This window comes from Alosa sapidissima, chromosome 1 (assembly GCF_018492685.1).
Source record: "Alosa sapidissima isolate fAloSap1 chromosome 1, fAloSap1.pri, whole genome shotgun sequence".
In the NCBI taxonomy this organism is placed as follows: Eukaryota; Metazoa; Chordata; class Actinopteri; order Clupeiformes; family Clupeidae; genus Alosa; species Alosa sapidissima.
The window spans coordinates 26,580,424-26,604,751 of NC_055957.1; the positions used below are offsets into that span (position 1 = coordinate 26,580,424).

Sequence of the window (24,328 nt, forward strand, 5' to 3'; positions counted from 1 at the left end):
ATTTAGCCTGTTATTTGTTTAATCTCAAATTAGTCTGCCGAACGCAATATCAGAGCCCGTTTGCAATATAGACTAAACGCCATTGGTTTATTTTCCTAAAGGGGACGCTATCTAGTAGAGCCTGTTGCACTAACTTCCCAGCATGCAATGCGAACTTGCATAGCCATCTTGTAGGGGAGGCGATTTTTTAAGAATTTCAGACCCAGATTTTCGGAGGATAGTGAGTACCCTTGTCTACCACGGTGATTACCCCTTGTTTCAAATCTATAAATACCTGTATTATCGGGGATTTAAGTCGAAGACGAGGACAAGAATGAACGAGCTTTTTGGGAAAGTAATTTTAAGTACTGAAGCTAGCTAGCTAAATGAGAGGCACAGTGAACGGGCCCGCCTCAGTCTAAAGTAGCTGCTGCAGCTGCGCAGGTACATCTGCGACAGCGGCCCTCTGGCAACTACGGAGACGGGAAATTATTTTACGTAGTAGGCCGGTTCTGTTAGGCCGACGCATTGGACTCTGTTTGGACGAATCATTTGAACATCTTAATTGCTCGGGAGGACCGTGTGATCTACCACCGAACCTTATAACGGTATCCGTAATGCAACAGAAGGAGAAAGGAAGAAAGATGACGCAGAATCTGGCTAAAAGATAGAAACCGCTGGTTTGCTGTTGCTCTCACTGCATATCGGGAAATATAAAATACGCAAAGTTATTTGTTTGATTTCCCTTTAGTGATCGTGAGAGGGGGTAAAAAGTAAGTATTCAAAATGTCTAAAATGCCCGCAAAAAAGAAGAGTTGTTTTCAGATCACAAGTGTGACACAAGCTCAGGTGGCAGCCAACAGCGTAGCGGACGACACCGAAAGCTTGGATGACCCAGACGAATCACGAACCGAGGATGTGTCTTCTGAAATATTCGATGTGTCCCGAACTGATTTCGAACCTGAGGTATGTGACCGTAGCTCTTCGGAGGAAACACTGAACCATGTTGGAGAGACCGACGCTGCGCACACGCATGCAGCCAGACCGCTACCTTCAACCACGGGGACTTTTAACATTAGTCCTTCTTTTCGTAATATAATACCGAATAGTGTCACCAATGTAAGTCACCAGTCCCCTATAACAGGTGTGTCGACGGTGCAAAATTCTGTACCTACAAGTGGTGTCGTGCACCAGCTAGCGCCCAGTGTTGGGGCGGGTATCGTGTCGGGAAGCACGACTCCGTTGGCTTCGACTGGCTCGGTGAGTGCCTCTACAACGACTACTACTACTACCACCACCAGCTGCAGTTCACGTTTTCGGGTCATTAAATTAGATCATGGTACTGGTGAACCTTTCAGGAGAGGCAGATGGACTTGCACAGAGTTTTATGAGAAGGATTCTGAGGGATCTGTTATAAGTAGAAATGTAGACACAATACGGCATAACAGCACATTGGACCCTGGAACTGATCGCGATAGCGGTCTTGGGGCCACAGGGGGATCCAGTGTGGCACCATCTGGTCTCTCTGGACATGGTCCTGATCCCAGTGCGGAAACTGCTCTGTCTGCGGCTTCACATGTGATTCATTCAGATTTGCAGCAGCAACAAAACTATGGTGTCAGCCAGCACCATGTCATTTCAGGTTCTGTGACTCATGAGATGCAGCAGATGCAGTGCTCTCCACATCCTGTCCAGCAGCAGAATCTCCTTATGACTGGCCTGAATGGCTCCCAACAAACCATGCACATACAGAAATCTCCTGGCGTGCCTCCTGGTCCACAGGCCCAGCCGGTCATCTACCAAACCCAGCCGCTGCAGCAGCCAGTCCCACCCCAGCAGCTGCAGTTGGGGCACCAGCTTCCGGCTCAACCCTCTCTGCTACCTGGATCTCAGCTTGAATACAGCCAGCAGCACCTGGCTGTCACCACTGTTCAGTCCAATTCAACGGCAAACCTTTCCATAGGACGGGCCGTTAACCAGGGGCCTTCGCCAATACCCACCCCGGCCAGTGGAGTTCAGGGTTTGGGGATGTCTGGGGAGATGCCCGGGGTTCTTGGAGGTGTGCCCATCAGCCAGCCAGTGCCCCAGTCCACGTCTGCACATCTTCAACAGCCTACAGGCGGGATGGGCAGTGCTGGTGGGCCCATGATGGCAGTTGGCGCTCTTCAACAGCAGCAGCAGCAACCACAAATAGGACAGTACTTGTCTTCGGGGGTGCCTCATGGGCTCCCCAATGCCCAGAATGTGCCTACAGCGCCAACCTCGGTTGCAATCTCCAGTGCGCCATCCTCCAGTATCCCCACTTCTGTGCCTGTGGCTTCCAGCATGGTGACTCAGAACACAACCCTCCCCTCCGCCGCCGGGCAGCAGCAGCAGCCTCAGATGCCCCGCAATGGCACAGCGGGGGTTATGGGAACATCAAATCACCCCACTGCTAGCTTGGGACAGACGGACGAGAATCGGAGGAAGTCGGATGTTATATCTCAGTTTCCTGCTGTCTCTGGGAAAGATCTTCCCATAAAGCCTTTGATTCCTGAGAGCCTGCAGCTGGCCCACCCTGCAGTCAACAGCCTGTTTGGAATACCCATTCAGATAGACGGGGATGAGGATAGGTAAGGAATGTTAAGACCAACAGATGGTGATGATGAATGATTACTTAGGTACACTTAATGTCCATGGCCAATTTTTCAAATAGAAGCCTTAAGCTTAAATGGCACACTTGAAGAAAGATGACAGATGAATGTATTGAGTGTAACTGGTGTGGGTTTTTTTCATTAGCAAAACTCAAGTTTTCCTACAGATATGAAGGTAGTGTTAGTTATTATTCTAAAAGTATTTAATTTAAAAACGAATGTTTGCCTCTGGCAAGAGAGACGGCATTCTTTTCTGTCTTTTTAAGTGCGGTCTGTAGTTACATAGTTAAATTTAAAATAAATGTACCACAGTAACCCAAATGGAGCACAGGAAGGAAATATAATGTTTGGTGCTTCTCATTAGAGGCCCAGTCAGCCTGGTGTTAAGTCCCAGTGGAGGAAAACAACTTCTAAACCGGCTGAAATAATGTCCTTTTGTAGTCTCATTAGCCATACTCTGTGACTAACCTGAAAGTTTCCTGTTAATTAGTTATTTTTGATTAGTTCATTTTTGATGGTGGTTTGTTTCCTCAGTCATAGATAGTCTGTTACAGACAGGGGTGCGTTTCCCAAAACCATAGTTGCTAACCTGTTAGCAACTTAGTTGGTTGGCAATGGGAAATTGCATTTCAACCAATAAAGTTGTTTACTTAGTTAGCAACTATGGTTTTGGGAAATGCGGCCCATCTTAGTAATTTTCATCACCAACCCTGTCACCCCAGCTAATGAAAAAATTTAAACATTATGATATCACTCATAAAGAAGCACCACAATTAGATAAACTTTAGAATGCAGAAAAGTGAATGAATCCCTTTAACAGAGTACAGTGTCTATATTTGTCTTTAGTCTTACTGGTGAAATTCAACAGAGTGAGATTGCAACCTCTGTGTCCTCACCATCTATGCAAACACCTCCACATTCATCTTGTTAGGCTTAGCATCCAGATTTAATTCGGTGTGGTGTGGAACCCCTGCATGAAATTAATCTCTATTGAAATATTAGTCTGTCAGCCCCTTGCAGTGAACAAGAGTCGATTATGTTTTGTCTGTGTGCAGTCTATTAGTACCAGCAATAGTTTTTTCTGTTTTAGGGGATTGTGAAGTCTTGTTTGCTTAAGTTATTTAGACCTCACCTGTATAACCATATCATCATGAAGTCCTCATGGTCATGCCTGAGATTATTTAAAAAATGTATGCTCAGATGAACAGCAATTAAGTATTACCATCGTCACAGTTTTGGTTGAAAGTGTTTTTCTTAATGCTCTCAAATGTTCAGCTTTCAGTTCCTGCATTGCAAGTTGCTTGCAGTATGTAAACTGGCTGGCAAGTGTGAAAGGAAATGGTAAACTGTCAGGTGCCTCAAATGGCTCTGTGGCTTCTCTGTGATGTATGACAAAGTGTAGTTCATAGCCAAGCTGTGGTCAGGCAGGCACACAGGCACAGTGTTATTTGTCAAACTTGGGCCATGCTGAGAAAGGGATCGTCTCATTGCCACCGACTGGTATGTGCACAGCCCCCCCCCCCCCCCCCCCCCCACAAGGCCTGACTGACATACATAACACCTTCCTTTGCTGATAGGACCTTTTTATCAGAGAGGCTCCCCTATCGGATGCAGAACAGTAGTCTTTCCACAGAACTCCATGTTAAGTGATAAGGCTAGTGTATACGCATGTGCACTCACATACTGAAGATGCTGCTCTCCCATGCTGTAGGTTCAATGTTTTCAGTGTTTGAGGGAAATTGAGGTAGTTGTGGGCTTTTGGGCCTCTTTCAGCATTAAGCTTAGTGTAACTTTTGAAATGAGCCTCTGTACATTCTGTCCTTTGTTGTTTCAAAGGAACAAGCTTATGTGTCGAGTGTTCTTGGACAAAAACTTTGCCACACAGTTGTTCATGTAAGATAAAGTGTTGACTGATCTGCCTGAGACGACATTCCTGTGCAGCAATAACTGAAATATTTCCTGAATCCTTGGGACACCCAGACCCAGAGTCCTGTGTCCTGAAACGCTCAGCGTAGGCATCTGAGAAATTCACTCTCCTTGGCAACAGCAGATCTGTCAAGACACCATGGAAATATTTAGCATGTCTTTCTTGAGAGTATTTCACAACACATTGGATTATGTCATCATTTCATTAAGAGAATGACATTGTTGTGTACATGTAGTAGACATTTATGATGACATATATATATTTATATGGCATTGTTTAGTCCAGTTCCCCAAACGAAAGGTTGTCCTTTCTCGCAGAGGACTGCTGTAGTGTCTAACTGTAGCAGTCCTCTGCTCTGCCTTTCCCCTCTGTGTGTGCTTTAGCTTTAACCTAAACATGTGGAGAGGGTAGAACATGAAGCAGGTTCAGTGCGGTGGAGAGAACATTGCTCAACCCCTGGAAATGTTCCTGATTAAGTTGCAAACATGTTCATGAGCTTTGTGTAAATAGCAAACCATGTAGCCACCGGGCAATTCCTCTCGTCATTTCTGGAGCTTAGCATCCTGTTGTAGCATTGTAAACAGGAAGTATGCTCATCATTAAGAAGAACAGGACATTTATTATTCTCCATAATAAGACTCAAGGGCATACACACACACACGGCAGTTTAATAGCCTGCCTCACCCATTCATTTTTGTGTGTTTTCCCTTGCTGATCTGTTGGGGGGGGGGGGAGGGAGGAAGTGAGCTATGTGGCAGTGATGTGATTGTAGCTCATGGCTGTGTGGTGAGGTCCTGTGAGAAAGCAAGCAGCCTGTGCCCCATCTGGTGGTGTGAATGTTCAGCCAGTCGTGCAGCTGGGTCACTGTAAGCACTGATAGGGGCTGGGCCACTCGTATGGAGTTAAAATGGGGTCAAAGGTCACACAAAACTTGTAGGCTAATTTGCGAGTTCACAAGTGTAATATTTTATAGGTTACACACAATTAAAAATATGTGTCATTTTGTGCAGCTGCACTGTGATATTTGAAATGAACCAGCATAGCATTTAGACTGTAAAAAATGGATAAAAAGCTCTAATTAGTCTGATCCAGCTGAAACAAAATATTAAGGTAGGTTTGCAGTTGGTATGAACTATCTGCTGGAGTAGAGTTTCAGTGTTGTAGCTTGAAGTGCACTTAAAATGCTGTTCAAGTGGCTATTTAATTGCAATACCTTGCTTTAGATGTGCTTTTGAGGGTTGTTCTCTGCGGCTGAACTGATGTTGTTTAGCGGTCTTATTCAGCTTGAAATGTGCTTCAGACTCATGAAGCACTCCTTTGTTTGGGCAGGCTTTCTGTCTCACCTACCTGTGAGATGTTTTTGTCCTTTAATTATTTGTACCACCGTACTGTTATTTGTACCACCCTCTGATTGCATTCAACAAGTTTGTCTACTGTAACTTGCCACATGAGAACACATTTGTAATGTAGGCCTAATGTGGTGTGTGTCATAGGATACAGTTGGTTGGAATATAGTAAACCATATAAAACTGCATTGTTGTAGTTTTTCATCTCCAGTTAAAATGAACCTAACTATCTACCTATTACACAAAAAACACAAAGTCTCTTTCGGCAGCATTTCACTTAGTTAAACTAGTCTAATCCGCTATGTATCGCAGCTCGATTCCAAAGGATCAGATGATTGGAATCGGTCCTCAAGTGCCGATTACAATAGTCATACCGGTGTCTAAATATTTTAGAACAAGGTCTTGCTGCATCCACTGAAACTGTGTGCTTTTGGTCTCCATTTGATTTATTTGTTTCTGCATGCATATTCAAGAAGGGTTCTTTGTTTGAGTAGACAGCGGGCAAAATATCTCTTCTGAAATCTTTCTCATCACCCGCCCAGGTCTGAACTGAAGGCAACTTTTTGTTTTCACTGAAAGACCAAACATCAAGCCTCTGTGGATGTCAAACCTGTTGGGAAAAATTACATTTCGGTCTTGCACATTTTAGAAAGACTTTCTGATTTTTGATGATTTTTGATGGTTAATGTAGGGAATTATTTTGTCAGCAAAACAAGTGTAGACAAATCAAAATATGTTTTAAATTTTTCAAAGTAGGGTAGTTGCATTTTGCATTAGCCCCACCCACTTTTGCCATCCTGTTAGTCAGCTTGAGGTTGACACCTAGAATGGGATTCCAACAGTCTTGGAGGAGTTTCCAAGAGTTGTTGTGCTCTTGTTGGCTTTTCTTTCCCTCATATTTCTTGAAAAGAAATGACTTGATTATTTCATGAAGCTGGTTGTGATGATTGATTTGATAGGTCTGTGTGTGTGTGTGTGTGTGTGTGTGTGTGTCCATTGCTTTGTTGTACTTTGTAGTCATTTAGGTGCATGCGTTGTAGTAAAGGCACATGTTATGCAGACCAACCCTACGCAAGGCACCCCTCCTGTGCCTGGTCCAGAGCAATGATTTAGATAGATAGATAGATAGATAGATAGATAGATACTTTATTGTTCCCCAGGGGAAATTCAAATTTATGTGGATATCTTTTGCCCTCTCCTTCCACAATCTGTTTTCACTCACTGGGTAAGCAAATAGTACTTTCCAAAGCAAACAGCTTTGAAACTTTAACTCTTGAAAGTAGGGATGCACGATATATCGGCGGCCGATATATTATTGGCCGATAAATGAAAATATTATTATCGGTCCGATAACAGAATTCTGGCCGATAATTAGTCCTAATTTAGGCCTACGTAAGGTCTGTCTGGCTACACTGAGCTACTTGAGCTTGGTTGGCTATACTTTTTCCTCAATATAATGTCAGTGGTGTGAATGTATTTCACCACTCTAACAAAATCTGTGGATATGCGTTCATTTGGGAATCTGTGCATCTCAAAATCGTCTCGTGAATGATCCGCCATTTAACCTTTCCAGAGCGGAGCTCAGCCCTATCTAGAGCCGTCTTGCGCTGGTGTGTTTGCACTTTACCGCGCTGATCGGGGAAACAAATAAGCAAACTCGTTAGTGGGACGAGTACATAAGTAGGCCTAGTTCTAAGTTGTGTTTTAGTATTATATTTGCATTACGTTAGCTTGGGTTTTGTATTACTACCTAGAAATATGCTAACCATTCCTGCTTCAGTTCCAGACAGGTCATCATAATAAGTTATTAAAACCTTCGGGGCTAACCCCTTTCATTTCTGCTGCAGCAGGTTGTGCGCAACAGAGTAGACGGACATAAGATACAGTCTGAGGAGTTGCAGATTTATTCAGTTGAAACCAAACATAAGTTTCCTCACAAACTCTGATTTGGTCACTACACTGTAGCTTATTCCCAGCTGAGCCGTTTATGAGCATACTCTCTAGCCACTCACTCGCAATTCACTGATGTCAGGTTCACTTAAAGGAGCCACACATACTGTAGGGCTAGGCTACTGTTATGTTGTTGACTGCCGCACTATTGAGGACTATTATGAGTTCTGTCCATCATTTGGTGGTAGGTAAAATTACTGCAATAAAATTATGCTTATTAAATGCTTTCCCCAAATCACTTTTCACAATTTTTTTTCAAGAGTAATATTATTGGTTATCGTATCGGTATCGGCCACAACAAACCAATAAATATCGGTTATCGTTATCGCCCCTAAAATTCCATATCGGTGCATCTCTACTTGAAAGCCATATTTTTACCAGGGGGGTCTAAATAAGGTAAACCTTTTCAAGATCCAAGTGTATAATCTAGTGTCACGATACCAAAATTATGACTTCGATACAATACTTGCCATAAATATCACCACGGCGAAATCCTAAAATATCTGGAAAAGAAAGGACGAAGACTTCCTCCAGGTGTATTGAGTCATTTGTGTTGAATTTGGTGCATTTTTGTAGTGTGCAGGTCAATTCTGGTTTCTAAACTTACATGAAACATGATACCGAGTGTGAACGTATGTCTCATAGCCCATCTCGGCTTGTCCCCTGCACTCCAAAATCTGGCGCTAGTTAGCCGATGCTACCAACAGCTTTTTCAATGGTGGTGCTTCGGCATCGGGCTAGCCATGCAAATAAATCACTGTTTTACACCATTTACGAGGCTCAATGTATCTCCACACTTCATTGGTAGACTTCCGAGGTTGCTGCAACTGGAAGAAACTGGAATCCATGCATTTCCACTGAATTATTTTTGGAATCTGATCCCTTATCATACCTGTTCATTCTTACTCGTCGCTCGACTTATCGTGACTAAATTCAAGATGGCTGCAAACGCTAAACTTCGTGAAGATACTGTCTGTATAAATCGCCTTGTAAGTAAACTACCAGTGCTTTTTCAGGCCATCCTTAAAAATATTTTTGTTTGCAGTAACAGCCAAAAAAAATTAAAAATGGGTCGGTAGGTAGGTCAATATTTTTTTTTTTTTCAAGATTCAAAGTAAAAAAAAAAGTACAATTTTGGTCATGGTGATTACGTAGGAATGAATTTACACAAATTTGCATATCGTGACGTAACTGACTGGGTCTTCAACCCGTGCCTTCAGGCGCACCATTGCAAACCTCATTCTGATGCAGGTTATATAGACCAGCCTTTCTCAAACTTCTTTGACCTGAGGCCCGGTCATGGCAGACTTTTGGGTCATAAGGCTCATCTACTTGTACCCAGAAAGAAGGCTACAATAGCTCTTGGCCACGTTATATTGAAATTTGACTATACAATACTCAATGCTATACAGTGTATTATACAGTCTCTGCTCTGTTTCTAAGGAAGTTCCAAAAAACAACGTCGTTCTATTAAGTTTCGTTAAATAAATAAATAGCCTTCCAACAGGTTGAAGCGGAGCTTTGATACCAACGTTATCGATTAGTTTCAGTTTCTCTCGCGCAGACGCGCATTGAATGAATGCTCATACCACCACTTAATTGTAGGGCTCCATGTTTAATGACCTCGATAGCAGAAACGTTTGTTTTCTTTTTTCGTCGATCCGCGGTTTCTTGATCAACTGCGCAGCAAATTATCAGATGAAGCACCGGGCCTAATTTCACTCCACGACTCCGCGGACCAGCAGTCTCCATGTTGCGGACCCATATTTTGAGAAATGCTGAATAGACCACAACCAATTTCAATACTCCGACACGGTCACCGTTAGACTAGGGGGAGAAGGGATGAGAAAAGATCTGGCCACAGTTCTTCCAGAACTTCGTGCCAAGTAAAAGCGTTATCAGTTTTTGTGAATGAAACGAAGCGTAGGCCATAGTGTGACATGCATAAAACCAATGGTGTAGAGATGACGCCACATGTTTTTTTTTAAGTGAGCCACGTTTGCATGTAGGCAATTTATATTCACAATACTTGGGCCTACTAAAAGAAATATTATTGTATTGCATTTGTATTGGTTGTTTAGAGTAAAAAAAACAATCCGTCGGTATCAACGCAAGTTTACAACCGGCAAGTCGGTCGGACTAAAAGGGGAAAAAAATAAATATTTGGGTCGGTTCTAAATTGACAGGGTCGGTCGGGTTACGGCAAACGAAAATATTTTTAAGGATGGCCTCAAAGTTCTCAATGTCTCGTTTTAAATGTCAGGGCCCTCGGAAGTCTACCAATGAAGTGTGGAGATACATTGAGCCTCGTAAATGGTGTAAAACAGTGATTTATTTGCATGGCTAGCCCGATGCCGAAGCACCACCATTGAAAAAGCTGTTGGTAGCATCGGCTAACTAGCGCCAGATTTTGGAGTGCAGGGGACAAGCCGAGATGGGCTATGAGACATACGTTCACACTCGGTATCATGTTTCAACACACTTTAGGTCAATATCACACCGGAATTCTCCTTTAAGTCCTTTATTGTTTGTTATAGTTAATTTACATTGTGTTGTGTTTTGGCAATTACCTTTAAATAGCCAAAGTAGGCTAGATCAAGGTCAGTGTTCAAACTGCATGCAAATCACTGAAGGCTATGCAGAAGGGCTTAATCTTTAGGCCATGTGATGTAGGCTACCCTAGGCCTTCTCGTGGTTAGGGATGTAACGATTACCGGTATAATCATAAACCGCAATAAAACTGTGGACGATAACAATTACCGTTTTCTTTTCAAATATCATAATTATCACGGATGATTACCGCGGTGTGGAAACCGTGTGTTTAATCCTTCCCAGCTTCATCCGAGCCTGCTTTTGACATACAATAGACCTGGTACAATGAAACAAAACTGGTACCCTACTGATTCTGTTGTCTAATTGATGGTTTTAACTACGATTCGGATTAGGCTACACCTGATTTTAAAAGGTGGAACATTTTCACCGCAAAATGTGCACTGTATCATGTAGCCACTCTACGTCTTTTTATGTTCGCGTCCACATTAAATCCATTCCACTCACGTTATCAGGAGAATACAGTAGCCTAAAGTTTTATTTCGAACGCTTACTTTGGTCTCACTCATTGGATCCAAATAACAGAAATAGCAAACTCCAAGTTATGGTAGGGTAAGTTACAGTAAGCTATAAGCACATAGCCAATTAAACATGATCAAGAAAAAAGTGCAAGGGACACTTTTTGAAACTATTTCAGCTTGTGTAGGCCTATCATTGCTTTCTGAACATATCGAACACACTTGTATACAATACCGTGATAATTTTGGTCACTATAATCGTGAGGTTAAATGTTCATACCGTTACATCCCTACTCGTGGTTATGGGATTTCTTTGACAGTTGCGAAGGGAAAAAAGTGAAGATAAGTCTTCTTTGCTCCCAGTGTACCAGTACACCGTTTCAACCAGAATCAGATAGGCCTACACATGTTGCAATATATCTGTGTGCATTCCTACATTACGTCTATTTTTTGATAGTTAACATTATTTGCTACCACGTAACAATAAGCCGATATTAATATTAGGACTGCTGTGGGCTTTAATTGGCGCATTTCGGGTAGCCTATCCTACACCTGAGCAATAATTATTGAACAAACTGCAGTCTACATGCCATGACAAACATTACCAGTAGTACTGACCGAATATTAAATAGATCGTTTGCCAGTTATGGTAATGTTATACTAGCGTGAACATTGTGCTTTCATCACGTTAGCACACTATGATCAGTCGTTATGTCTTGTCAAAATTCACTAATGAAGGAACTTTAGCTTTATCCCAGATAAGCTTCCTGGCGGTCTGGGACCTACAGGCATTGCAGGGTTTACTGGTGATTCAGTGGTCCATTACATTACTGAGGTACAGCTATAAGCATTCAGAACACCTCATCTATGTTACATTTACAACTAAACTACTCTTACATTGGTCAGATTGTTGCTTTGATTTTGACAGACGTCTCAGACATAGCGTGCAGCTCTGGAGTAAGATTGGAAAGGGCCGAGATTGTTGTGACTGCTTAATCAGTTGTCTCTTTGTCCCCTTTATTACATATTTGTATTGTTGTACATTGTCATGGGTTGTCATCTTGGGGTGACGTACACTCATTGAAACCTTCAAACATCTCAGAAGATGACCTTCCTTTCCCTTTCCTAGGACTTCCTTTCTCTACACTCCCCAATCTTGATTAGGGCTCAACCCAATGGTGGTAGTGCTGGTGTTGGTAGTGCTTGTGTATTTGATATTTGTGATGTTGTTGGTGGTTGTGGTCGTTGGGGGCGATGTGCGTTCCCCCATCCCTCTATCTGTGTCAGAAGGACTTGGAGGAATGGAGCAGGACTGGAAATTCGTGACCGTACAGGGTGAGATAATGCCGCGCTGCTGGTGATGTAACCGATGTTTTGTACGCTGAATTCTAGGAAAAAGCAGCACCCTCCAAGCGGAGATGTTCACACTGGTCCCTCCTCTTCAGCCCCCCTGTTCAGAGCACAGACAAAGCCGTAATGGATATGAGTGGGTGGATGTGCAGAGGAAGAGCAGGGAGGGGGGCCGGGGGTCTGCACACGCGGCTGGCCACTGATGTAGTACATACTGTTCTTGGCCTGAAAGTCCCTATAGACAGGGGCGGGGCATAGAAGGTAACGTTGCCTTAAGTGCTCCCATAAAACTTTGTGTAGTTTGCAGTAAAAGAATGCAAATCTGGTTCATTCAGGGTTGTGGGACTGCTAAAAGCCCTCCACTCTTTAGTTTCCCCCTACTGATTTGTGAACTTTGGTAAGTATTCAGAGGTCTAACATGATATGTAGCTTATGTGAAATATCATGTCCAATGATCATTTTCCTATGTTAGGGAGTCTCTTTTGTTAATGTCTGCTAACACTGTGCCAGATGTTTGTCTTTGCCAGTTGTCCCTTGCACTGCCCTATTTCCATATACGACACATTCATTTCCTCTCCTTCTCTTTTACTGCACTGTGTGGTCGGTGGTGCAGGAACCCATCCACGGCTTTCTACCAAGCCTTCCAGCCTGGCGGCAAGCTGCGGAACTGGAAGGCGCTCAGCAATAGGTACAGTAACCATGCTGGGTCTGGTGTGAGCCTACTTTAGTCGCAGTGAGCTTTTCAAACGTGCATGCTGGCACAGCATTGCTAATAATGTGCATGAGCCAAGGGAAGTAGTCACTTTTGCTTGGCGTCCAATAATGGTCAGAGCTTTGGCATGCCAAAGTAAAGGAAAAGGCGTAGAAGGAACAGCTTTATTTGCCAAGGTACTGACCAAGGTGAACGTGATTTATTGTCAAGAGGTTGAGGTCTTGCTTATTACTCTACTGGGGGTGTTTCATGGCAGTGGTACATTTAGCATCAAGATAAACAAGACTTGGCAACCTCTCTGTTTTCACTCGTAGCTTCAGTGCTCACAAGCTGCAGTCTGGGCCCACACTCCTAAATCATGTCTGATTTTAATCCTGTAAATATGAGTAATTAACAAAATTACTAACAAAGTCAATGGCATGGTTCGCATGTCTTGTAATTGTATAGCTACATCTTGAGAATGTCTGGTGTGGTTACCTGAATTGTGGGTTAAAGGCACACTATGCAGTAGTGTTGCAGTAGTGCACCGATACTACAAAAGTATCGCAATACCCTGAAATTAAAAATGTCACTATGCCTAATTTTATTAGTATCGATACTTTTGAGAATGACCATGTTCTTTTGAAGTAACATGTGTGTGCACAAGGCATGCTTCTAGCGCCTCCTCCCCTAACCTGTGGCTGTGTGTCTTTTCTCCTCACACACACGTAAGCGCAGCTGTCGTGCTATAAACAGCAAGAGATGGCTGCTAGTTCAAGTGATGCTATGGTAACACACAATAATAGGCTAATATCAAGTTGATTTGCTCACTTGCATCTCTCAAGTTTGTGTTGCTAACCTACCTAAGCTGTGGGATTTTGGTCATTTAGGCCTACTATTTGGGTTCAATGTAATTTAGAAATAGGCTAAGCAACCATGGCAAACTTTTACATCTGAAGAGAGATCCTTGCTAACTATCCCGCTAGCTCAGGTCACTTTTGACAATAGTGCTCGCTAAAATTTTATTTAATTAATGAACATTGCAAGACACTTATCTCTTCTATGATCCCAGAAAGATTTTCTTCGACTTGTACATTTTTTGAACATTTATTTTATCTAATGACATACAAAACATAATTAATTGCATCCACATATCCTTATGCGCTATGTGCAACTTTTATTCACTAGATTAAAACCGTGAGACAAGGTCAATTACTCACATATCTCTTAAAGTGACAGGCACTCAATTACACCTACACATCACCAATGTGCACTCAATTAGACCTACACACCACATTAAAGATATGCCTAAGTGTAATAGTTTAAAAATAGTTATAGTTTTAGAATAGTTTTCAAATTGCTAAATATATCTGGGATGGCCACTGGTGTGAATGATCACACTACAGTATATTCAATATTACTGATGATGTCAAGGTGGTGGGGCCCCCAAATCAAATATATTTTAAAAAAAGTATCGAAGAAGTATCAAAATCGCAATTCTTGACTTGGTATTGGTATCGAAACATTAATTTTGGTATCGTGACAACACTACTATGCAGGTTTTTAGCTTAATATGCAACTTTTTTAGCTTAATTTACCTTCATTTAACAGCTTCAGAGTCATTGGAATGGTTATATGACTTTTTTCGGGTTGAATGGTGGCCGTGTCGCTTCCCCCTAGCGCCTGTGAGCGGAAAAACCACCCTTGCAACTGTGGGCCGGCGGGCCGACGGCCTCAGTGTCAGGAATTCAGGAAGTGTCAGGAGTGTAACGAATTGCTTTACTGCATTCAAATACACATACACGCCAGGCACCGGCTAGAAAAAGGTAGCGATGGAGTTTCTCAGACATTCGTCATGACAGAGCCAGCAAAAACCGAGAAAACAGTAAGGAAATTGCCAATACTGCATAGTTTACCTTTAAAGTATTTTTGGTGATTTATCATAACTCTATTTGTTAAGGTTTTTGTGCGGTATGTCTGTTGAACATCTACCAGTCAGCAGTATATCAACATAATATTAACCAATTATGGAAGATGTCGAGATTAAGACGGTTCTTCTGAAGAAGTGACTAATACTGCTGACATTGACCATTCCTCTTACTCATTGAATTTTACTACAAAATGTTACTGCTTTCTCTTTTGTTTCCTAGATATTTCCAGTAATCATACCGTTTTAGTTCTTCTGTTATCCTGTGAGAATCCACTCAGAGAAATCAAGTTCTTTTGTAACTTGTATAGTGTTCTGATTTGTCATCCATCATTTGGAAAATTTGCCTTTTTTGAAACTTAATAGGGATTTTGTAGAAATATCTAAAGTGTTCAATAAATCAATTTCAAAGACTGTAAACAATAAACTACAAGCCTGTCCAGCTCTGCTCTGGCTTATCCAGTTCAGCTCTGCCTGGACACACTAAACAATGGAAATTCACTGCCCATGCCCATGGCTTCAATGCATTATGAAGAATCTTTCTCAGGTTAGTGTCTACCTGTGCCTCTGAGTAATTCCTTGAGCAATGTCCCAGATGTTTCAAGGTTCAGGTAAACGTACCTCTTATCCCTCAGGAGCATTTGGACAGCACTCACCTGTCATCTGTGCATGATGTATGAGCAGCTCACTGCTCAAACAGGCTATGAGCTGTTTATGATGTTCCTGATGCTGGTGATGTAGCCACAGTTGTACCCCAGGGGGCAGGTATGAAAAGTATTTAGTAATCTCATGGCTTCACTTGTTTCCTTCTTTGACTTATCCTTTCATTCTTTCTTTTTTTTTTCTTTTCCCCTTACCCCTCCCTTATTTCTCTGTTCCTCGTTGCTGTTGACACAGTAGTGTTTGACGCCAGCTGGACATTAAGTACTTCTTTAGTGTGGAAGTCTATATTATCATTTCACAGACATTTGCCAAATATGTCAATGATCCTATCATGTACTGTAGGTTAATGGTCAAAGAAGCAAGTCCTTTGAACCATGTTTGCTTCCACTCATGGTTAGACCACTTCTTTTCAAGGGGACATGCCTTTTTTGAGCTGCTTTGCTTTATAAGCTCCGTCATATATGTATCCTGGCTAGGGTTGGGCACCGAAACACGGTTTTAATATGGCACCGGTGCCTACGCAAACGGTAGTAACTGCATCAAATAATAATGTGGATTTCGGTGCCTATGAAACAACATCAACAGTATATGTTGCACAATATCCTCGCTAATGCGCTAACTGGCATTTATTTGAAATGTTATCAGCAAGTTGTAAGATGAGAACTTTATTTCACGGTGTGTTCTAAACAACATAATGGCATGATATTAATCTTTCATGTGCATGAGGCCCATATAGCATCACAATGAATATGAAGATCATGTTAAAAGTTAGCTGGCAAAAACATAAATATGTAGGTTACATACCTGATGTCACTGAGCTGTCAAAGAGGCTACGGAACCATCTCTGTACGTTATCGCTAATTAAACTCTGACTGCTGATAGTGGGGGGCCTTAAGCACATTTTCGCGCAAATTCTTCTAAAAGCGCCTAATTTGGCACAAATGTAGCTTAGGTCATACTGAAATGATTTAACTAGGGCGCCGGAGTCAATGACCCTTGGGGCCAAGATGGCGGCCAAATCCAATATGGCTGCTGCCCGAAAAGGCTATAACTTTTGAACCACATGAGTTACAAATGTAAACTTGATATCTTTTTCAGCTTCATGGGAAACACATAGCAATGTTAATATTTATGACCCAGTACATCTGGACCCCTTATTCCTTTAATTCCAATATGGCCACTGTCCAAAAAAGCAGTAGTTGGGGGCCTTACACCCCATTGTTCGTGCAAATTCATCTACAAACACGACATTGACACAGATGTAGCTGAGGGCATAATGAAATGATTTATCCAGGGCATCCAAGCGACCAAGATGGCGGCCAAATCTAATGTGGCCGCTGCCTGAAAGGGATTTAGCTATACATAGCTTTTGAGCCAGGTGAGATACAAATACAAACTTGATGTCTATTTTAATTTATTGACCATGGAAAACCCATAGGAATACTTACATTTATGATTGAGTATATCAGGACCCCCCCAAATTCCTTAAATTCAATTCGGCCCCTGTCCAAAAAAGTGTTTTGGCTACAAATTTTGAACCAAATGCACTACAAATGAGGATGTGGTGTCTATTTTATGTTTATTGACCACAAGAAGTCCATGGCATATTTATATTTATGCTTGTCATATTTATATTTATGCTTAGGTCTGGAATCAGTATTCTTTTTAAGACTGTGGTTGAAAATATTTTTTTACCACAACTTTAAAGGTTTTTCTCAATGTTGATTCATTTCCTTATAAAAGTGAAATGCTTTCAGTGCACCACAGATGAATACATTTCAAAGTGTAATCATATAAGAAAGAATAAGACACAATTATTATTGCAAGGCAATATTTATATTATGGCAAATTGTTAAAAGAACAATATAGTCGATTTGTCCAAAACTCTGCTTCACAACTGCATAACAAAAAAAAAGCAATAACATAAAAACAACAGTGAATTCTCATTATCACTCACGATCACCAGATCACTCATCGTCTCCACCATCATTGTTTGTACAAGCACCCTCACATGGCATATAGAAGTGCAACGAACTCCAGCGTTACAGCACTTGCAGTGCTCTCTATTTTCAATTTCAATTTAATTGTGCTTATAGAGCGCCAAAACATTACACATGTATCATGGCGCTTTACAAAGTGTAGACAATAAGAGAAAGGAAAGAAAAGAAAGAGAGAGGCCCATGGGTAATAGGGGCGAGGAAAAACTCCCTAGAATTGGAGATACATATAGGAAGAAACCTCGAGCAGATCCACGACTCAAAGGCCTGACCCATCTGCCTAGGGTCAAATACAGGACAGTAAGGTCTGTATACATGACAAATGCATATGATAGGCAGGTGTAGAGAATAGGACATGGTGTTTAAAGCCACCTGAGGTGAAAGTTACAAGAGTTGGGATGATTACATATCCGGTATGATAATGCATTAATCCTAATTTAATGTCAGAAAGTTCAAATAGTCCAGCGTTGGAATTGTCCAGGGGGAAAGGAGTTGTCAAGGCATGTGGTGGGTCGGCAGTATGGGCCAGGAATCTAGGCAGAGTTGTCATAGGCGGGTGATGGGTCGCTACATGTAGGCTGTACGGGCCAGGACAGGGCTGTACAGGGCCTCTCTACATGCTATCTTGCAACCACAGTGGAGGAGAATGGTGCAGGCTTTACTGGCATCTCCGAGATTAGTTCTGTAAGGTTCCCAAGTCTTGCTCATAGTCCCGATACCATCCCCATGCATTGGACTCTGGGATGTCTTGCGGGACAGTGGTTGCCTGATTCCAGTAAAAGCTCGCCTGCAGCAGTGCTCTTTTGATGTGCTGAATCAGTGCAGCTTGGGTGGGAGGCAGGTTCTCGAGAGACTTGGTACCATTCGAGAAAAGGTGATGTCTAGCTTCATCTAAGCCACTGGAACCACAGTTCTTGCTGTACATGATGACGACCATACGCTCCAGTTTTTGGACATGGAAGTTATTGTTGATCTGTTCAGGGTCCCAGGTAAGGGTAACCAGGGATTCTGTGAGATCTGGTGTTGCCTCCCAAGCTGCCCAGGCACTCGTTTTCTCATGGCCCAGGAAGGCTGAGGTTGTGTCACAGCCTGTTAAAGCGTGGACGAGTGGTAAGGCCAGTGACTTCTGGGGACCTAGATCCTTGCTGATTTCGTGAGCAGGAATGTCCTTGGAGTTCTCCCATCTACTTTATTTCTTGATCCGGTTCCTCTGCGTTGGTGAGTTTGTGCTTTGAGGTTCTCCTCTGGATATGTATCAAACACAATATCCAGTCGCGTGACAGATTCATAGCTCATGTGTGACCGCACAAACCCAGCAATACTACTAAACCTGAAGAATTCTGCCATGTCTGCATCATGCCTGGACTGAAGTGAAAGGAACAGTTGTGTGATGAGTGTCATGTTTTGCTTCTAAATACCATTAGTTGTTTTGTGCTTGGCTTTTGTGTCAGGTCAGTTGGCAAATGTCAGTATGTTTGCCCGAGGAATCATATCAGTATAAGTATAAGTATATACTCTTTTGAAATTTGGTCTCGGCATTTATCCCAATCCGTGAATTAGTGAAACACACTCAGCACACAGTGAACACACAGTGAGGTGAAGCACACACTAATCCCGGCGCAGTGAGCTGCCTGCAACAACAGCGGCGCTCGGGGAGCAGTGAGGGGTTAGGTGCCTTGCTCAAGGGCACTTCAGTGGTGCCTACTGGTCGGGGTTCGAACCGACAACCCTCCGGTTACAAGTCCGAAGCGCTAACCAGTAGGCCACGGCTGCCCTAAAACTCTGATACAGGCTTGGTGACCTTGTCAAGTCGCTGCTCTACATTGGCAGTAGGGCTACACCAACTTTGTGAGCAGTAGTGAGCGAATCAGCCACTTCTCTTTCCATAATATCTTGAGTGTCAAGTGCTATGAGGTCATGATTCGTTGATAAGAAGGGATTTCCAAGGGTTTCCATAACCGGTAAAATTTAACGCATTTGGTTCAAAGGTTGTAGTCAAAAACCCTTTTTTGGAAAGTAGCCATATTGGATTTGGGGACTTTGAGGATCCACATATACACAATCATAAATATAAATATTTAGAGATTGGTATGGTGTGTGTTTTTTGTTAGCCTATTAGCTGGTTTGCATCGAACTCAATGAGCATCAAACCAGCTAATAGGCTAACTGAAAAACACACCATGCCAATCTCTAGGTATGGTGAAGGGTATGTGATGTGGGGATATTTTAATTCCAAAAGCCAAGGGAACTTTATCAAGATGCACAGTATCCTGGATCCATGAAATAAGTGGCCTTTAAAAATAAAAAATCTGACTGCCTCTATGGGAATTTAACATAGGGGTCAAATACTTATTGCCCCTGTAATTTAAGGGAAAACAATGAGGTGTAACTACAGTCAAAACTGCTTTTTTGGACAGCGGCCATATTGGAATTGGAGGATTAAGTGGTCCAGATATACTGGGTCATAAATATAAACATTCCTATGTGTTTCCCATGATCAATTAAGTTGAAAAAGACATCAAGTTTGTATTTGTAGCTCATGTGGTTCAAAAGTTATAGAAACCTTTTCAGGTAGTGGCCATATTGGATTTGGCTGCCATCTTGGCCCTGAGGGTCTCTGGCTCCGGCGCCCTAGCTAAATCATTTCAGTATAACTTGAGCTACATCTGTGCCAAATTTGGCGCTTTTAGAAGAATTTGCGCGAAATGACCTATTTATGTGCTTAAGGCCCCCCACTATGACTGATGTTAGCGCATAGCCATAGTTGCTGCTAAAATGCCTACTAGCGCTGGGAATCTAAACACTTCAACACCGACATGTAGCCTAACATGTTCAAAACTATTGCGTGTGGGGAAGACATGAAATTCCTTGAAGCATTTGGGAACACACTGAGTTAACTGGAAAGTAGAGTCCCTGTTAGAATAGCTTGCTTGCAAATGCCGTTGTCCATGACTGGCAGTTCTATGGCAAGCGGTTTTAACATACCTTATGGCAAACCGCCTAGACTGGGTAAACTTGAAAGCAGAGCATTGTGTGTGCATCCATGGCAAGCTGTTTTAACATTTAAATGTATTACGTGTAGGAGCAATGAGATATTGATAGTAAATTGAATATAACAGTTCAATTTCATGTTCAAATTTGTCTTATCAATAAAAAAAAGCAATTCATGCTTTAGACCATTTTATTGTAAAAACAAAGTACCGGTTCAGGCACCGTTTCGGCACCGGCACTGTTTTAAAAGCATCGAGTTAGCACCGGTATCGGATAAAACCCAAACGATACCCAACCCTAATCCTGACATAGAAGTAGGCTGCTTGTGATTAGACAGCCATTACTTTGACTCATTAGTGTTTGGATTTTTTTCAGTTGGTATGTGGTTCCCTAATTCTTAATGTATGTATCTCCTGTGTCCCTATCTTCCAGATAATTATTTACATCTGTCCGCTGAAGGATGTGCTAGAAGTTTTCCAGTGATGTGCAGGGGACAGGCAAGCAGTGTATGGTTTAGGGGTCTGTGATGTGATTACATCTGCAAAGATGTCTTATGCAAGTTTATTTGTGTGGTTATTGTAGCCTGTGTATGAAATGAGTTAGACATGCCTCTCCCACTCCACTAAATGATACTAGTCTGGCTGCTCCTTTCTTCATAGACTCAAGACAGAGTTCACATGACTGCACTGTACATGTTATATCTACTACTAAAATAAGAAATTTGGCCAAGCTTTTCTCTTATGAGTTTTCTGAAAGGACCCCCCCCCCCCCCCCCTTCTCTCTCCAACAAAACGGCTTAAGGCACATCTGTATGCCTAAAAATGCCTAGGAGGCTCTATTTAGTGAGTTTTCCTATTGTACTTGTAACATATCTACGTGGGCCTGTGTTGTAACCCCGAAGGCTATACATGTGTCAACGTTGTACCTTAAAGTTTTTGTGCCTCCTGCTCGAAGAGATCAAAGACGAAATTAACGCATTCCAGTTCTAACGAGACCATTATTCTTGATGCCCATCTCAGTTTTCTTGCTCTCCTACTGTTAACATGAACTGACGGGTGAGATCGGAATGTACTGTCAGTGAGGTTCGAGATGAGCTGTAAGTGTGAAAGGATGGTGCCGTGGAGTTCTATTGGTGAATATGTAATATAACTTTATAGACCCCTAACGTTGAAGTTGGCTAAATACAGGCAGCGAATATTATGTATTTTTAATCATACGCTTTGATTAACTTTTCAGTATTTGGAATATCAGGCACGCAACATGCAGTAGGCCACATTAATAAAAGATAGGTTGTAAAGCTTAAATAATTTACCGAAAATAATTTTACAAAAAACAAGGACTACAAAGTTTCACGGGTCAGACTGGTGCCAGTTCTTCTAGCGTGATAGCTTGTTTTTTGGACGTGTTCGAAGAGAATTCAGTTCACAAGAGCATAATACTATTTGGAAGAGTCTGAAAACATCATGCATTTTCCGTCCGACAAGACTCTGTGGTAGGGGGCATCTAACCAAACCAAAGGTCCAGAAGATTACTGACCGCTTCAACCCTCTCTGGCCGAAGTCGTTTGGTGTTATGCGGAAGACGTTATCGAGTAGGTCAGCTCGCGCATTGCGCTGTGCAGCAGTGCATATGCGCCGCAACAGGTAATTCAGTGAACAAGGAGGCTTACAGTAGCAAGGATTCATCAACCAACTCTGGTAGTAGCAGTGTCCTGGGATGCGTTTCACGATACTTATTATGTTTGCAGTGAAATAAGTGATGTGCAATTACCCTAATCAGTAAAATTCAAGTTAAATCCATGTATTAATAGTGTGATTCTTCTCTTTATTTCAGTGCCTCTGGTGCCAGTGTTGTTGCCATTGACAATAAAATAGAGCAAGCAATGGTAAGATTATATCTATTTATGCACAGTTCACGATGGCCTAATTCACATTTTTGTACCCAAAGTAATCTCATTAAGTATAATTGAAAATGATATTCGTATTTGAACAGTTTATAATTTAGTACTTTTTATTTTAAAGGATTTGGTCAAGAGCCATTTGATGTATGCTGTGCGTGAGGAGGTAGAGGTGCTGAAAGAACAGATCAAGGAGCTGTATGAGAGGAACTCTGTTCTGGAGAGGGAGAATGCCGTGCTCAAGTCTCTTGCCAACAGTGACCAGCTCTCCCAGCTGTCCGTCCAGCCGGCCACGGCCACCTCGAACAGCACTCCACCACAGCTGACCGGAGGCCAGGCCCCAGGGACGAAGGTCCACTCCCAGCCGGCTCATCCCATGGAGGTCGGCAAACCCATCACCACGCCTCCACTCCAGCCCAACGTCACATCTGCCTGACATGCATCCTTCTCTTCTGTACTGGGGAGAGGAGCTGGACTAATATGCTTAACAGATACGTCCTTAAGTTATTGAGAAACAAAAAAACGAGAAAAAAAAAGTCTTGTCCCTCCATCGGCTTGTGATCAGCAAATGAGCAGTGCTTCAATGTGTGTGCTGTCTGCCTTCCCAGTGTTTTAGACAAAGGCGGTCTTGGATTGGGATATGGCTTTCTTGCAAGGCACTGCGTGAACAGGCCTGAGGACGAACACCATGAGCGGGACCGGTGAGAACCTGGCTCTGAACCAGGGGGCAGGCCAGGTCCCCAAAGGGAGTGGCCAAAGAGTATTGACAGAGCTATTTTTTTAAAGAGAATCCAGCCAGGAATAAAAGGGGTTTATTTTGTAGCTTTTGCTGTGTCATGCCATAAGAAGCAAGAGTCTATTTTTCAGAGCCACCATACTTCACACCATACATCAGCACAGTTATGTTATTTATTGTAGGGCTGCTAATTTTATATTACCATTTGTATTTGTTTTAAAGCAAGAACAGTATCTGCCATCAGATTCCATTCTGTAAGATGCGGGCCTTTGGAAACTTGATTGGTTTGAATTGATTTGGCAATTACAGCAAGATTCAGTCCTTTACTAAAAGTATGTACAAACACTTTGCCGACAAAACACACAGGGCTAGCTCAAACACTAAAGTCAGTTTAACTTGTGGATTGTATCTTTACAATGGTCATGACTCAGTATGAATGTACATTTGTATAGAGTGTAAAGTATTAAGTGCATAGAAAGTTTGTACAGGTTCTTGGGATGAGATCTTCACTGAATCTAAAGTACTATGAAGAAACGTCAGTTCTCTTGGTAGTTTGTTTTAAGTCAATTGCCATACTCTCTTCCCTAACCTCAGAGTCTCATGCATATGGTTTGGGGGCAAGGGAGAAAAGAAGCTGTGAAAATGTTCAACCTCCTTTGTAACCAAAGATGCAAAGCTGTGTCATCTTTCTTTTTCTGTTTGTTTTGCTCTCATAATTTGCTTTCTGTACTATTGTTATTACTTTCTCCACCACTCTTTTCTCTATCTTCACCTTTTCCACTCTATTGTTTAAGTTTTTTTTGTTTTGTTTGCTGTTCAGCATGTTCTGCATGATTTGTACTTGTCAAACCACTTTCTTACCTCATATTTGTATTCAGCACTCTTATTGTAAGATAGTAGTCTGTGAACATTGTAAATTTGGGGGATGACAGAGCGAATAACTCATGTCGATGGAGGAGCAGAGACTAGTGTTTACACTAGTCTCAGACAATGAAGTGAGCCATGTTTTGTTCATTGAAATGTTTGGATTACATATGCCAATAGTTTTGTTACATTGCAAATTTTAATGTATTTAAATAAATGCAATATTCAGATCCAATTTGGGTGAAAAACCTTTGATTTAAGGAAAAGCTCTCGCATTCGCTTTGGACAAATTTAGCGTCTGCTAAATAC

The 24,328-nt window shown here is 42.2% G+C and overlaps 1 protein-coding gene across 8 annotated transcripts; it reads left to right on the forward strand.

Moving 5' to 3' along the window:
* Positions 1 to 24,254, forward strand: LOC121724786 (TSC22 domain family protein 2-like). Of its 8 annotated transcripts, none has more exons than XR_006035303.1 (6): positions 1 to 2,591; positions 12,867 to 12,941; positions 15,507 to 15,636; positions 20,955 to 21,041; positions 22,356 to 22,407; positions 22,544 to 22,603. XR_006035303.1 is itself a non-coding variant. In XM_042111579.1 (4 exons), exons 1-4 carry the CDS (start codon positions 766 to 768, stop codon positions 22,853 to 22,855), a joined length of 2,265 nt encoding a protein of 754 aa, XP_041967513.1. In that variant the 5' UTR covers positions 92 to 765; the 3' UTR covers positions 22,856 to 24,254. The 8 variants fall into 8 exon arrangements, 2 of the variants coding, with proteins under 2 accessions (XP_041967513.1, XP_041967518.1); XR_006035301.1 differs by having other exon boundaries at positions 20,955 to 21,028; XR_006035304.1 differs by lacking the exon at positions 12,867 to 12,941 and having other exon boundaries at positions 5 to 2,591.
* Positions 24,255 to 24,328: the final 74 nt, after the last annotated feature.

What these genes read in the sequence shown, in the direction of transcription:
- LOC121724786 (XM_042111579.1), top strand. Translation starts at nt 766, where the DNA reads ATGTCTAAAATGCCCGCAAAAAAGAAGAGTTGTTTTCAGATCACAAGT. An exon ending in ATAGACGGGGATGAGGATAG is followed by an intron (nt 2,592 to 12,866) that starts GTAAGGAATGTT and finishes TCGGTGGTGCAG; the next exon opens with GAACCCATCCACGGCTTTCT. An exon ending in ATAAAATAGAGCAAGCAATG is followed by an intron (nt 22,408 to 22,543) that starts GTAAGATTATAT and finishes TTTATTTTAAAG; the next exon opens with GATTTGGTCAAGAGCCATTT.